The sequence below is a fragment of the Pelodiscus sinensis genome, chromosome 23, assembly GCF_049634645.1.
Source record: "Pelodiscus sinensis isolate JC-2024 chromosome 23, ASM4963464v1, whole genome shotgun sequence".
NCBI classification, from domain to species: Eukaryota; Metazoa; Chordata; order Testudines; family Trionychidae; genus Pelodiscus; species Pelodiscus sinensis.
The window spans coordinates 14,647,888-14,661,508 of NC_134733.1; the positions used below are offsets into that span (position 1 = coordinate 14,647,888).

Sequence of the window (13,621 nt, forward strand, 5' to 3'; positions counted from 1 at the left end):
TGCTCCGGGGGCAGGTCATCCCTAGCCCAGCCCTCCCTGAGGCCTGACAACTCAGCAGCAGCCCAAAGGACCCACGGCCTGCAGGGTCACTGGGCCGGGATCCCCTCTTTGTTCACAGTAGAGTCCTGCGTGGGTGTCTCTAACCCTGACCCCATCTTAGTGCCCTGGCCCTCCAGGAAAGACTGACCTGAACACCATCTGCTTGCTCATCTGACACCCTGGGTCCCCCAGAAGTCCTGTGCAGCCTCATCCAGTCTGGACAAGCCCGTCGCGTGTCCACTACGCATGCCCCTCTCCATTGCTGGTAGAGACACGAGCCCCGCTGGTCCTGGCCCCGCCCCTGGGAGGACCCTGATCTTAACCCCGTGATGGGATGGAGAAATGGCCCTTTGTTCCTACCCTCTGGCTCCCATCCCAGAGCTGGTTTCTGATCCGCGGCAGCGCTTGGCCTCACTCCGGCGCCTCTGCTGAGGGGGCTGCAGCATCGGTGGGTTTTCATGGGGACCCATTGCTGTTTCCTGTGTCTCTGCCTGCCGCAGCGCTGAAAGGTACGACCCCCTGACTGGCACCTGGACCTCGATTGCCGCCATGAGCACCAGGAGGCGATATGTCCGGGTGGCAACGCTAGGTAGGGCACCTGCGCGGTGGAATCGGCCTGGCTCTCCCAGGCTCTGTCCCCTCTTGTCCCTTCCTCTGGCTAGACCTGTGTGTTACTTCCTATCAGCCGTAGCCCCATTCTCTGAGTGCCATCTGTGACAGGGCACCATGCTTCAGCCATGTGAGACCCACGCTGATGGCTCGGCAGGAGCCAAAGGGCACTGCCTGCCGGGCACAGCATGGAGCAGGTTTGCAGCCCTGCTGCATGTACAGGAAGGAGGGTGGAGTTAATGCACTGCTGCCAGACTGGGGCGGAAGGAATTCAGTCCCCAGCTCTTCCAGAGACAAGTCATTTCATTGGCTTATAGCAGTGGTTCTCAACTCGTTTCAGTCCACGGACCACCAGGCCAATCAAAAAATGTTCGTGGACCACCTCCAGCACATGTAGCACAGGACCAATGACACAGCAACCGCTCAGCATGACGGCGGCAGCTACACTGACGCCCAGAGCCTCAGACGGAAGTTACTGGCAACACAACGCAGTGGCGTCCTAAGTGATGCTATGGATGACGCGCTGTGTGCTTGTGAACATGGCTTAAAACAGCCTAATGGCGGCACCTGCTCACGCTGGGTGACTTTGGACAATGTTCCTGTGGACTACCAGTTGAGAACCACAGGCTTATAGGCTAAATAGACCAGAGAGTGTACGGCAGGGACTGTCTCTTACTGCACGTATTCCCCTAACACAGTTTTCTTGGTCGGAGCTGCTCGGTTGGTGCTATTCTAATAATGGTAACAGGTTACAGATCTGAGCAAGCGTTGCTCCACTTTGATCCAAGTCAGTCCATCTCTCCGTGTCCACCTTCGGGGGCTGGCCTCAAGGTGGGACACCAGATATTGGGAACTTCGGAGTCTAGGGGCTGTGCTTCTCTGTCAGCCCATGACCAGAGGCAGGAAGGTGCGTGTGTTTGGAGTAGGGGGCTATGCAATGGCACGGCCCAACCGAATGCCATTAGCATTGTTCTCTTTAAAATAACATTTAGTGCAAAGACTGTCACTGTCTGTGCTTGGAAGGCTGTTGTCAAAAACTATCCCTGCAGCCTAGGAAAAAGCTGATTTTTCTAGAGCAGTGAAGTTCTCGGCGACCTGATGACCCTATGAGGGGCGGGCGCAGTGTTAATCTAATGAAAAGCACATTCATAATAATCCTTGTCTGGATGCAGCCGGCTCTCAATGGCCAAAATGACCTAGCAATAGCAGTCTGATACCATATATAACTTTAGATTCAAATTCTCTCTGTGCATACTCCTTGATCCTTGTAATGGATCGGGGCCTTTCGCACTAGGTCAAACATAGCAACATCTTGCACGTGCCTGGCGTAGAGCTGAGTGCTTTGCAAAAGCAGACACGCCTCATAATCACGGCTTTATGGATGAGGAAACTGAGGTACTGCAGGATGGGGGGAAATGACTTCCCCGGGTCACCCAGAGAACCTGCCACCGCCAAGGATACAGCCCGGTTCCGATTTGCACTCTGATCCCATTTCCCCCTTGCTTCACCTCCAGCCCAGAGCAGCGCTGCCTGAGCCGTCTGGCCTCTGTCCAAAGACCCGTGCTGGAGGAGGTGTGGGTCATGGCCCAGTTCAAAGAGGACAGTGTCTCTGTTACAGCTCACAACGCCGCTACTGTGATTGCTCCACCTCTTTGCCACAATCAGACGGAGAGCATCCAGGCTGAAGAGGCTGGGGTGTGCTGATTCCCCTCGCTTCCTTAGTGGACCACTCCATACGGGAAGCTGTCAGTGGGAAGGCCGAGTGACCTAGACCAATGTAACTCAGTTTAAGGAGGCAGCAAGCCGATCTCTGGTATAAAATAAGACCGTGTCAGAGAAATCCCACAGATCAGCACCAGGCCACAGCCTGGTCATTGAGAAACACTGGTCTAGGGCAGAGGTTCTCAAACTGGGACGTTGGATCCCCTGGGGAGAGGCATTGCGCCAGAAGCTGGGGGGGGGGGGCGAGAACGTTCTGCCCGTTTTACTCACAGCAATGAATAACTAGCAAAGCTGGGTCCTCCAGACACGACAGCTCCCCAGAGGGTGCTGTGCAGTTGACTCGAGACTGGTGCTGGGAATTTTGACAGGTTTCCATTAAGCTTAGCAGTCTACAAAGTGATTACCATCTAGACGTTAAAGCGTTTGTTACCCATTGAATTGGAAGCACTGACTACAGTGCCAGTCTTGCCTGTGCTATTGTTACAATGGATCACTGGCTCATTTGTGCACCGGAAAAACAAACAAACAAAGGATGACTCACAAATGAAAACCATAGAAGCTGAAACTGCCGTATAGATTGTGCCGCAGAGGGACGCTGGGGTGTAAACTACGACAGACACAAAGAAGGGAACATGATCAAATAAGTTTGCGAACCAGTAGGCTGGAGGATGGAGCACTGGCCTGAGCTTGGGAAAGCCGAGCCTTATTCCCAGCTCTGTCACTGGCCTGCTGGGTGCCCTAGAGCAGGTCACGTCATTGCTCTGTGCCTCAGTTTCTCCCCTCTGGGAAATGGGGATAATCCATACTGCCCTCCTTTGTAAAGTGCTTTGAGAGCTAGGGGTGGATGATCTATAGAAGAGCTAGGGGTTATTCTGCACTGCACCTGTGCTGTAGATCAGCAGAGCGCACCGCTGTACAGGGGGCAATGATACGCAGACAGGCACAAGCTGGTCTCTAATTGGCCCAGCACATCCGCCATGCTGCGCGTCAATGCTGCCAATGGTCCTGGCCGCAGGCATAGCTCCTTGCTGTGCTGGGCTCTGTGCTGCATGGACATTAAGTCCCCTTCCCCCGCCCCGCTGTCTCCAATTTCACTGCTCCGTGCTGACTCAGTGGTTCCTTCGCACTCACTCGCTCCTTCTACCCCCGTGGTGTGCTCGCTGGCTGGCGCTGCACTAGAGAGAGGCTGCCGCTGCCTCGCCAGCTAAAAATAAAGCTTAATTGCGGCGGTGGGGAGCGCTCACATGGCCCGTAATGAGGAGGTCGGAGTGGCTGCCGGCGAGCAAGCTCCCCAGGCTGCTCGCTCGGCACGGAGCCCTCGCTGCACAGCAATGACCCGATGAATATTTAACGATTCCCCGTGCCAGATGTGAACCCCGGTTGGCGGAGGCTGGTGGGGGAAGCTGCATAACCCGCTCCATGAGCACATCCTCCCCGGAGGCTCTTGCTGCTCGGTGTAGGTTTGCCTATCTGCTGCTAGGCCGCTACTTGGCCTTGCTGGCTTCCCAGACCTGTGGCCCGTAAGGCCGGGGATCCATCCCACTAGAGAACATGGCCCTTGCTGAGGGCTCTGTGGCTGACTCTGTGCCTGGCTGTTTTTTACAGATGGCAATCTGTACGCCGTCGGGGGATATGACAGCTCGTCCCATTTAGCCACGGTGGAGAAGTACGAGCCGCAGGTAAACGCAAGAGAGTGCAGCTAACGCTTTCCTTCCCTTTCCCAAAAGAGCCCTGTGGCGAAGCCCTACAGAAAGTTAACAAGGAAAAACACCAAAGGGTGCTACAGAAATGGCTCTAAAACTCTACAGAACCTAACCGAGCGTGAGATCCTCTCTGAGGAAGGGGGAAGTTGAAAGTTCCCGACACAGCTGTAGAAATAAACACAGCTACTCCCTGCATGGCCACTCTGGGGCTCTATCCTGGAAAAAATAGGCAGTTGAGCCACATCTCAGGGACCCAGAGTAGAGCCACACTCAGAAACAAAATGTGTATCTGTGTTTGCATTCATACCCAACAAAATTGAGCTGCAGATATTCACATTCACACCCACAGATGCGGATACCTGCAGACATAAAGCTGATTTCCACAGATTTGCAGGGTTCTAGATACAAAATTTGTATCTGCATCTGCAACCACAAAAATGAGCCAGGGACATCCGCAGATGCGGATATCTGCAGATTTGCAGGGCTCCAGCCGGGAGTCAAGGGAACCATTGTCAACAGCTGCAGTTACCTGAACTTGCCAGCAGAGGTCTCTGTAGAGGTGTGATTTCTCCTTTGGTGTTTGTTTATTTTAAACTTTTCTTTTTCTTATTTTGAAAGCAGCTGTGTGTTGGATGCTTTAGGAAAGAAGGGGGGCCTTTAACCGCTGAGCACAGCCTGGGGCTGATCACGTTTGTCAGTTTCTTATGCGAGGTGGGGGTGAAAGAGATATTTGTATTAGCACTGGTGAACCAAGTATGATTGCTGGATCTAGTCGCAGTGGGGCCAAACAGAGCAGGGTAGAAAAGCATCTGCAGAACTCCCTTCCCGCCATCTCTAGGGGGAGGGCTTTGTGGTCCCTCAAAGCCGCTTTCCGCAGGGCTGTGGAAGCCTCTCCCATCATCTCTGCCCTTTATCTGATAATCACAGGCTGTCAACTAATTTAACCCACTGCAACCAAGGTGGAACCTCTAGCTTGGATTTGCTCCCGGGTCATCCTAACTTGCCTTAGCTGCAGACTCATTGGTGCCCGCTCTGGGAACGTGGAGGTTGGTCTGTCAGCGTTCCAGCTTTCCTTCCTCGTGCAGGGCCGTTGTGTTCAAGAGCAGCGAATGGAGAGCAGCGCCGAGAGAGCAGCACTGTGCTGTCGCTGTTGAACGGCTGGGGCGGGAGGGCAGTTACCCACAGTATCGATCGCTAACCCAGACGTGTTTTCACGGGCACGTGTCCCCTTTCCTCCAAGATCAACACGTGGACCCCAATTGCCAACATGCTGAGTCGCCGGAGCAGCGCAGGTGTGGCCGTGCTGGAAGGCTTGCTGTACGTGGCTGGTGGCAACGATGGGACCAGCTGCCTTAACTCGGTAGAGCGTTACAACCCGAAAACCAACACCTGGGAGAGCGTGGCACCCATGAATATTCGGAGGTAGGGATCCTCCCCCATCCTATCCCTCAGCTCCCATCTCAATGGGGGGAGACCAGGGGACAAGAGAACCATCGCCTACCATGCCTGGCTTGACTGGCTGAGCAGCTGGCCTGCTGTCACTGCAGCTGGTAACCTCTGTTCTGGAAGGTCAAGGACGTCCATGCCGCATGCTCGCATGTCATAGCTGCACTCTCAGCAGTGCCTGTTGCATGCACTGCATAGGCTGCTGGTACGGGTAGGGTGCAGAGGCTTTACAGCCCTAACAATCCTACTGGACATGAGTGTTTCCTGATTTACTGCTAGCCAATCCCTAATACAGGAAGCTCATGGTGTCTGGCATTTCCTTTAGCAGGCAGAAGAATCACCTTCAAATGATGCAAATAATGTCAAACTGTAGCTAGAGCAAGGGACTGGGAACCAGGATTCCTGGGTTCTATTTTCGACTCTGCCACTGACTTACTATGACCCCGGGCAAATCACTTAGGCCAAAAGGCTCTGCTAATTTTGGTGCACTCCTCTTTGGGCACCCAATTCCAGCCTGCCTTTCAGAGGGCCGAGCCCCCCCACTGCTGGTCAGGGATCTGCTGGGCATCCTCCAAAGCCTGGCTCATTAACGCAGTTCTCTGTGCTGTTGCTTGCAGGAGCACCCATGATCTGGTGGCCATGGATGGGTGGCTGTACGCGGTGGGCGGGAACGACGGGAGCTCCAGCCTCAACTCCATCGAGAAGTACAACCCCCGCACCAACAAGTGGGTGGCGGCCTCGTGCATGTTCACGCGGCGGAGCAGCGTAGGGGTGGCAGTGCTGGAACTGCTCAACTTCCCACCCCCCTCCTCGCCCACCCTCTCCGTGTCCTCGACGAGCCTTTGACAAAGAATCCAGGCGTACCTTACCTCCAGGGGGCAGCAGCGCATGGAGGCGCGCGAGGCCAGCCCGGCCTGACCCCTTTAGCAGCCAGTCTCTGTAGACGGGAGGGAGGGTTCCTAGCTGCTGCCTCCGGCCCCTTAGACCACAGCAATTCCATGGGCCCCTCGCGGGCTCGCCCTCTCTTGCTGCACTCTTCAGATCAGCGTGCTGAGGGTAGGAATGGCACTTTCCATTCGAGAGTCCCCTCTGCCAGCGTGTGCAGCGGGGGAGCTCCCAACTCCATCCACAAACCTGCCCACGATTCAACTGACTTTTGGGGCCGGTCCTGCCCAGTTGAAACCATTGCTGCTTTTAGGATTTACCATGACCCAACACGTGCTGCACACTGGACAGCCACGCGAGGGAGGATCCTGGCAGATGGGAGCACTGGGGGCATGGTGACTGACACACATGGTGCTTCACCAGGAAACGGCTGAATGTACAACCGCTCCTCGGAATGCTACCTTAGCCAAACTCTCCGTCCTGAGCCTCCAGTGCACTGGGAATGACTCTAAGGCCATCTCATGGCTCTCACTGGTGTCTGGTCGATGCCTTAAAAACCACAGCCCGGGGGACGTGGTGAGGAGATGGCCACAAAACTGTGCGGAGCATCCATATCCTCTGGCATTTCCATCCTCGGCTGACCCCGGCTCACTCGTTGTCGGTCCTGATTTTGCCATCACTACGCAAGTTCCCCAGCCGGCTCACCTGCTTGGGTGCGGTCGCCGTCCCACTGTTACGATGGACTGTGCTGCTGCCCCCTGCCCATGTGTCTGTCATTGTGGTAACCCGGCGGCTGGGAACGCTCCAGCCTACACTCTGCTTCCCTGGCCACAAAAAAGGCTCTAGGCTTGTACCCGGGCCTTGGTTCCCTGTAACCGCACGAACTGGCAGGTGGCGCAGGGCTGAAGGATCGTACTGTGTTATTTATTTCATGTTTCTGTCCGTTGTATTTATTATGCTAATCTTTTCATTTTAATTCTTAACTTTATTTTTTTTAATTATTCTGGTGTTTCCCACCCCTATTCTGTTCTCTCTGACATGGGAGGGGATGAGAGGAAGGAGCCAGACGCATTTTTAAATGATCTATAAGACAATGCCTATGGCCTAGAAGTGTGTGTGAGTATGTGTGTGTGAGAGAGAGAGGCAATATATTAGCAGCTTCCTGTCTTAAACTTCCACTCTAACGGTTGAATCATCCTGTACTGTAATGCATAGGGGCTGGCCATATAGCCCCACTTCTATCATGAAACCTCCTAGAGGGTGGCTTAAGACGTGTTTGACTGCGTATGCTGTGTTCTGTGCATGGTTTGCATGCAGATGGGTTCACAGGGGTGCCCCAGGGTGTGTAGAAATGGCTAAACCACTGATACCTCATTAGCACTGGGAGGCTGTTCTGTGACTGTTTTTTCTTCCCTTGATTCTTTCTCCTCCTCATCTTCCCATCCTTTAGATTCCACGTATGAAAATGCTCACTAGCTTCCATTTCCAAAAGTGACTGGAGATTTTTGGGTGCCCCTGTAGAGACACTTTAGAAGGGGCCAGTTTTCCCCCCGGGCCGGGCGCTGTGCATGTTAAGCAGCCCAGCCTCGGAGCCTGAAGCTGAGCACCCCCAGTCACTGTCTGTGCTCCCCACCCTCTACCCAAAGACACGGGTGGGGCTTTTCAGGCTGAAATAGATTTTTAGACTTTTAAAGCAGATTTTGAATCTCTCCATCTTTTCATTCCTTTCCCTTTTGCCCAGCCCCCGCAGCAGCCAGCCGCAGTTCAGTGGCTGCCACAGTCCTGTACATAGCTGGTGCTCCCTGTTAGTTAATCCAAACCAGTGGCCATGACATAGCACAGCCAATAGCGTTGACCTAAGTCACACAGGACACTGTCTCTCCTAAAGAAGTGGTGCAGTCTTGTGTGCACGCACCTCTTATTCCCTTCTGGCTGTCCACATAAGCAGGATCCCAGGTGCAAGCTAGCTCATGTCAGCCAGCACCCTCAAGAACCCTGCTGACACTAGGATCTTCCAAGGAGGAAGAAGAGAATCCTAGAGAGTCCAAGAGCCAAACCTCGAGCTCCATGGCTGTTTGAGAAGCCAGCTGCGATGACGTGGCAGAAGTCCTGAGGTGTCAGCTGTGACTCGTGAGTGGGGCAGAGGGTGTGAGGGCACCATAGGCCAGTCCCTTCCCCACCTCATGGGAGGGAACAAGCTAGCGCCAGAGGATGGGCAGTGGAGGGGCCAGGATGGCATTGCTGAAGAAGGGAACTGAACCTTGGTTAAAACGGTAGCTGACGGTTTGAGGGCGATGGCCGCAGCCCTTCCAGCTGGTGCTAGTATCACTTTAGCATGAGGGCGACTCTGGTGCTAAGTACTGTTCTCATCTGCGTAAGGGGGGCTGGGAGCTGAGAGGATTGGCTGGGGGGGGGGGAAGCAGTGTGTCACGTGTGGGGGAGGCTGCAGTCCGTCGACCCCAGTTGTGATGCAGTTCAGCCCTGGTAGCGTTGTTGCTAGACATGGAGGGGGACCCCGGCTCTAAGGCCGTGGTTGAAAAAGCAGCCTGCAGGGGGCGACAGGACCCACAGCCGCACTTCGCTGGCAAAAGAGACCATTCAGGACTGGAAATGTGCGTGGGGGGGGCAGGGAGGCGCGTGTGTGAGAGCGCGTGAGAGCTTCGAACGGATAGGGGAGCTGTCAACTGTTTCTCCCGCCGTTTTATGTCCTGATCCCTGACTAACACGTGGAATTGTTAAGAAGACAGCAGCCCAGGGGAGGTATTTCTGACAGGGCAGCGCAGTTGAACAGCAGGCTGCAGTCTGTGTGGCACAAGGCTGGGCTGCTGTGTGTGTTGCCATGCGTCACCCAGGGAGCATATCCTGTTGCCCCACTGGAGCCCGCCGCGAGGTTGGGTGGGGAAGGGGATTCTCTAGTCCCAGCCTGGCGGAGGGATATGCTTGACTCAGCTGAGACAGGAATGTGATTTCACCCTCCGTCCAACTGTCAGTTTTATTTATGTCAGTTCTGATTTATTTGTGCAGAAGTCTCTGTTTGTTTGTTTTCTCAATTTTGCACTACATGGGGGAGTGGGGGAAACAAGCAATACAAGCCAATGTGTAAAATAAAGACGTTTTCTTGAATACTGGATCCTGAGCCATTTAATTCTCCCCCTTCCTCTTGCTTTAGGCAGGTGAGCTATTCCCAGCTAGGTTTTGCTAATGGGGGGAACTGAGGCAAGGAAGCAAGTTACCCAGTTTTGGAGGAGCTGGGCTAGAATTCAAGAATTGCTTGGGCCTCTGCTTAGAACATGCCACCTCTGTCCCTTCCACAAGCTGCAACATGAACAAAGCCTAGTATGGCGGCTACTACCGCTGCAGATGGCTGCCAATGGGGAGTCTATAGCCACGACTGCCCAGTGCCCTGGACTCACCAATGCAGATGCCACCCCAAGGCCTGTATCTGCCCAATGAGCTGACCTCTGCATAAGGTAGAACAGTGGTCCCCAACCATTTGGAGCTGCCAGGTGCCAGGGGGCGGGGCTGTTCACCCGCTGGGCGCCAGAGGGTGGGGACACTCGCGCGCCTGGGGTGGGGCCACGCATATGCCACACCCCCACGTGCCGCGTGGCCGGCGCCCTCCAGAGCCATATATGCACAGAGCCATACATGCCATATATGGCCCTCCAGAGCCATACATATGCAGCCATACATGCGCCTGGGGCCAGTGCCGCGCATGCGCCACACGCCCGGGGCGGGACCAGCCCCAAGCATTTGGCGGGCGTACATAAATGTCCCCCTAGGCGCCATGGCACCCGCAGGCGCCATGTTGGGGACCTCTGAGCTAGAACATGATCTATCCCTCCTTCCCCTCCCACCCTTTCTGCCCAGTGTATGTTTGCATAGAAGTCACATGATCCAAGGGCCTTGTGCGGGACTGCCCTCATGGTATTTGTGCTTGGGTATACAGAGGTCACAGGAGCAGTTTGGCTGGCCAAAGACCCCTTGTTGCCAATGCCTCCAGCTTCAGCGAGTGGCTGCTCGTGGGCTTCTTACGATGGCGGCTTAGCATGACTTTGTTGTGATGTAATTGTCTAAAAGTGGCCCTTTCCCGGGCCCTAGGAGAGGGTGCCACAACACCTGCCTTAAACTGCCCACCACGGTCTTAAACTGAGAATCGAAACGAGCATCTGTCTGAGTGCAGAAAACACCAGAAGGACAGAGTAGTGCAAAGTCGAGGGGCTCTCGTCCGACACCAGCCACCAATTTACGCCTCTCCACGTCTGAATGCTGCGCTGGCACGAGCCGCCCTGCAGATCCCGAGCCCCAGAGTTGCTGACAGCCGTTGCCCCGGGGTGGAAATGAGAAGCAGACAGAGAAATATTCTGTTTCACCTAGGAATGTCTCAGGGGGCTTGATTAGAGGCAGGAGGGGTGGGTTGGCTCAGCTCTGCAGCATGGGAAGCTGCGACAGATCAGACCTGCCCTTAGAGTCACGGCAGCCTGAGGGAAATGCTGGGAAGGGGAAAGACAAGGTGGGCGGGGGGGGGGGGGAGGGAGGGAGAGCTGAGAGGTGTTACTGCCCCCAGCAAGGGCTGAAGAGGAGGAATCTTTCTCCTCTTGCCACTTTCACACACTCCTGTGCCCTGCAACAAGGGCCCCAACCCCAAACCCTGGTAATACTGGAGTGCGCGATGGTATTCGCTCTCTGAGGGCCTCCACCTGCTCTGCATTGCTGCCCTGGCCCTCACCCCCTCTCAGGTTTCTATAAATAAGTGCCAGTTGCATAAAGCTTTCCAAAGTACAGAGCCCTCTGCTCCCCCCCCCCGTGCAGCCTCTCCTGTTACTGGGAGTGGAGCAAGCAGTGGTGGGGGGAGGGGGCCACTGTCGTCCTACAAACTTTGCCATGTTCCACAGCAATCCCATTGCAGGCGCCCATTCAGTGCAGGCTTCAACAGGTTCACTGTATTAAGCCAGTCACACACTGGCTGCAGTTTCAGGTGTCCCTGGGACTATACAGACTCTACAGAAAGTATGGTAGCAATGTTCCCCCTAATCTTTTCCATCCATGTGCAGATTTTTTCCATCCAAGTACAGAATATTTTTTGTGCGCACCAAGGCACATGAAATGTGCACCACCAGCAGAAACACAAAACCTAGCTGTGGACACTCTGCTAATCAGCCGGGTGGTATTTGAGTCTCTCCTGAGAGGCCACACAAGCGCACAGCTTACAGGGAATGCTGAATGGTAGGTCTTGTATTCTTCCATTAGCAATATCATTTAAGAACAGTCCTTTTACTAAAGGTATAGTTAAAAAAATACTTCCACCCCCCAATGAACGGGTTTCATTTTGTCAGCAAGAGAGTGCTCCTCCCAAAAAGCAGTGTTCACATATACACTTGCTGCTGCAAAACTTAGCCCTTCCCCTAGTGAATGACAAAGCACCCGGGAACGACCAAAGTTTTGTAAAGCAAGCGCAAGTGTAGATGCAGTCTGATGGTAAGAATAGTGGCACAGCCTGAAAGACTACAACTGGCGCCACAATTTTTGTTCCCTTCCATGTGATGCTTGCACACTGGTTTATTATATGAGGGAAACTGTTAGGCACACATTACAGCCGCAGGACCTCCCCTGCCAAAAACCAAGGGGATTTAGTACAGGATGTCCCCAGAGGGCTGGGCTGCACATTCCGGTTTGTTATTGTAGGGTTGCGCTGGAATAGCAGGACAATGGTACCAACTTAAATACATATGATTTAGCGATTACAAAACCAGAAGGGAGGAATGCCAGCATGTAGTCTGACCACCTGCCTAGCCCAGCCCATAAGGTGGCATTCCATTACTTCCTGCCTGAACTAGGGCAGCGCTGGATTTTAGAAATGCCAATGATGGAGATGCCACAGCAAGCCTTGGTACGTTGTTTGACTGGTTAATTACCCTCACAGTGATCAATCAGATTTCTCTTCCATCTAAACCTGTCCTGCTGCAACTTCCAGCTGTTGGCTCTCACGGGATCTCTCTCTGCTAGGCTGCAGAACCCAGTAAATTTCTGTCCCCTTACAGGCATCTACAAATGGCAGTTTTTTTCTTTTGTTAAACTGAACACTTTGCGCTCCCTGAGTGTATGTCTACACTGCAGAGTTTTTTTTCAGAAAAATGGCCGTTTTTCTGAAAAAAAACTCATTACATCCACACTGCAATTGCATTCTTTCAAAAAAAATCGAAAGAACAAAGGGTTTTTTCTGACATTGGTAAACCTCTTTCTATGAGGAAGATGTGCTTTTTCCTCTTTCCTCTTCTTTCAAAAGAACTCCACCTTCCCCATCCACACACGCCTTTTTCCAAAAGAGCTTTTTCAGAAAAAGGCAAGTGCCCTGGTGGTCACTCCATCCATAGTAATCACAGCTTAAATGCGAGATAGCATCCATTCAGTGTGGACGCTATCTTTTGAAAAAGCACATCACTTTTCGATGCACTTTTGCTGTGTAGACGCTCTCTTTCGGAAGAAGTTTTTTCAGAAGATCGCTTCTGGAAAAGCTTCTTCAGAAAGAAGCCTGCAGTCTAGACATAGCCTGAGTCTTTCCATACTCAGCAAGTTTGCCAATTATAGTTAGGGTTGCCAGGTGTCTGGTAAAAAAAATTCAGAAAATACGGACACCTAAAATGTCCGGTATTTTCTGTTTTTTCCCCCTGCCAGGAGGCAAAAATACCAGACACCTTGCAACCCTACGACACACTCAGCACCTGGGCCCAGCCCCCGTTTCCCCCACCAGGCCCCCTCCCCCCGCTTACCTGGTTCTGCAGAGGCTTGTCTTGTGGCTATAACAGAAAAAACAAAATAGCCACAAGCAAAAAAAGTCTCTTCGTAAAGGGGCCATGCTGATTTTTTTTTTTTTTTCTTAACTGCTGTCAGGGTCTTTTTTTTTTTTTTTTTTTTTTTTTTGATCAACAACTTTGGTCTCCTTTTTTTTCCTCAACAGAATTTTTTTGGGGGGGGAGTGTTCGGTATTTTTGGTTAAACCATCTGGCAACCCTAATTATAGTGGCTCCTCTCTGACTTTTCAGCCACCTTTATATGTAGTGGACACTAGAACTGGACACAGCATTCCAGCAACTGTGGCAAACACAGGGAGATGCTCAATACTGCCCACTTTATACATCCACCTATCACGTCAGCTCTTTGGGTCACAGCATCTACCTGGGAGCTTGTGTTCAGCTAATTAACCACCATGGCTTCTA

At 53.2% G+C, this 13,621-nt stretch overlaps 1 protein-coding gene across 6 annotated transcripts in view; it reads left to right on the plus strand.

Annotated features, from left to right (window-relative positions):
• Positions 1-9,521, plus strand: part of KLHL17 (kelch like family member 17) — a 49,214-nt gene extending 39,693 nt beyond the window's left edge. For all 6 annotated transcript variants that reach the window (XM_075906235.1, XM_075906233.1, XM_075906237.1 and 3 more), the window contains 4 exons: positions 540-628; positions 3,976-4,049; positions 5,314-5,495; positions 6,137-9,521. In XM_075906235.1, the coding sequence (XP_075762350.1) occupies positions 540-628; positions 3,976-4,049; positions 5,314-5,495; positions 6,137-6,365 (574 nt within the window). In that variant the 3' untranslated portion in view covers positions 6,366-9,521. The remainder of the gene's footprint in view (positions 1-539; positions 629-3,975; positions 4,050-5,313; positions 5,496-6,136) is intronic.
• The last annotated feature ends 4,100 nt before the right edge of the window (positions 9,522-13,621 follow it).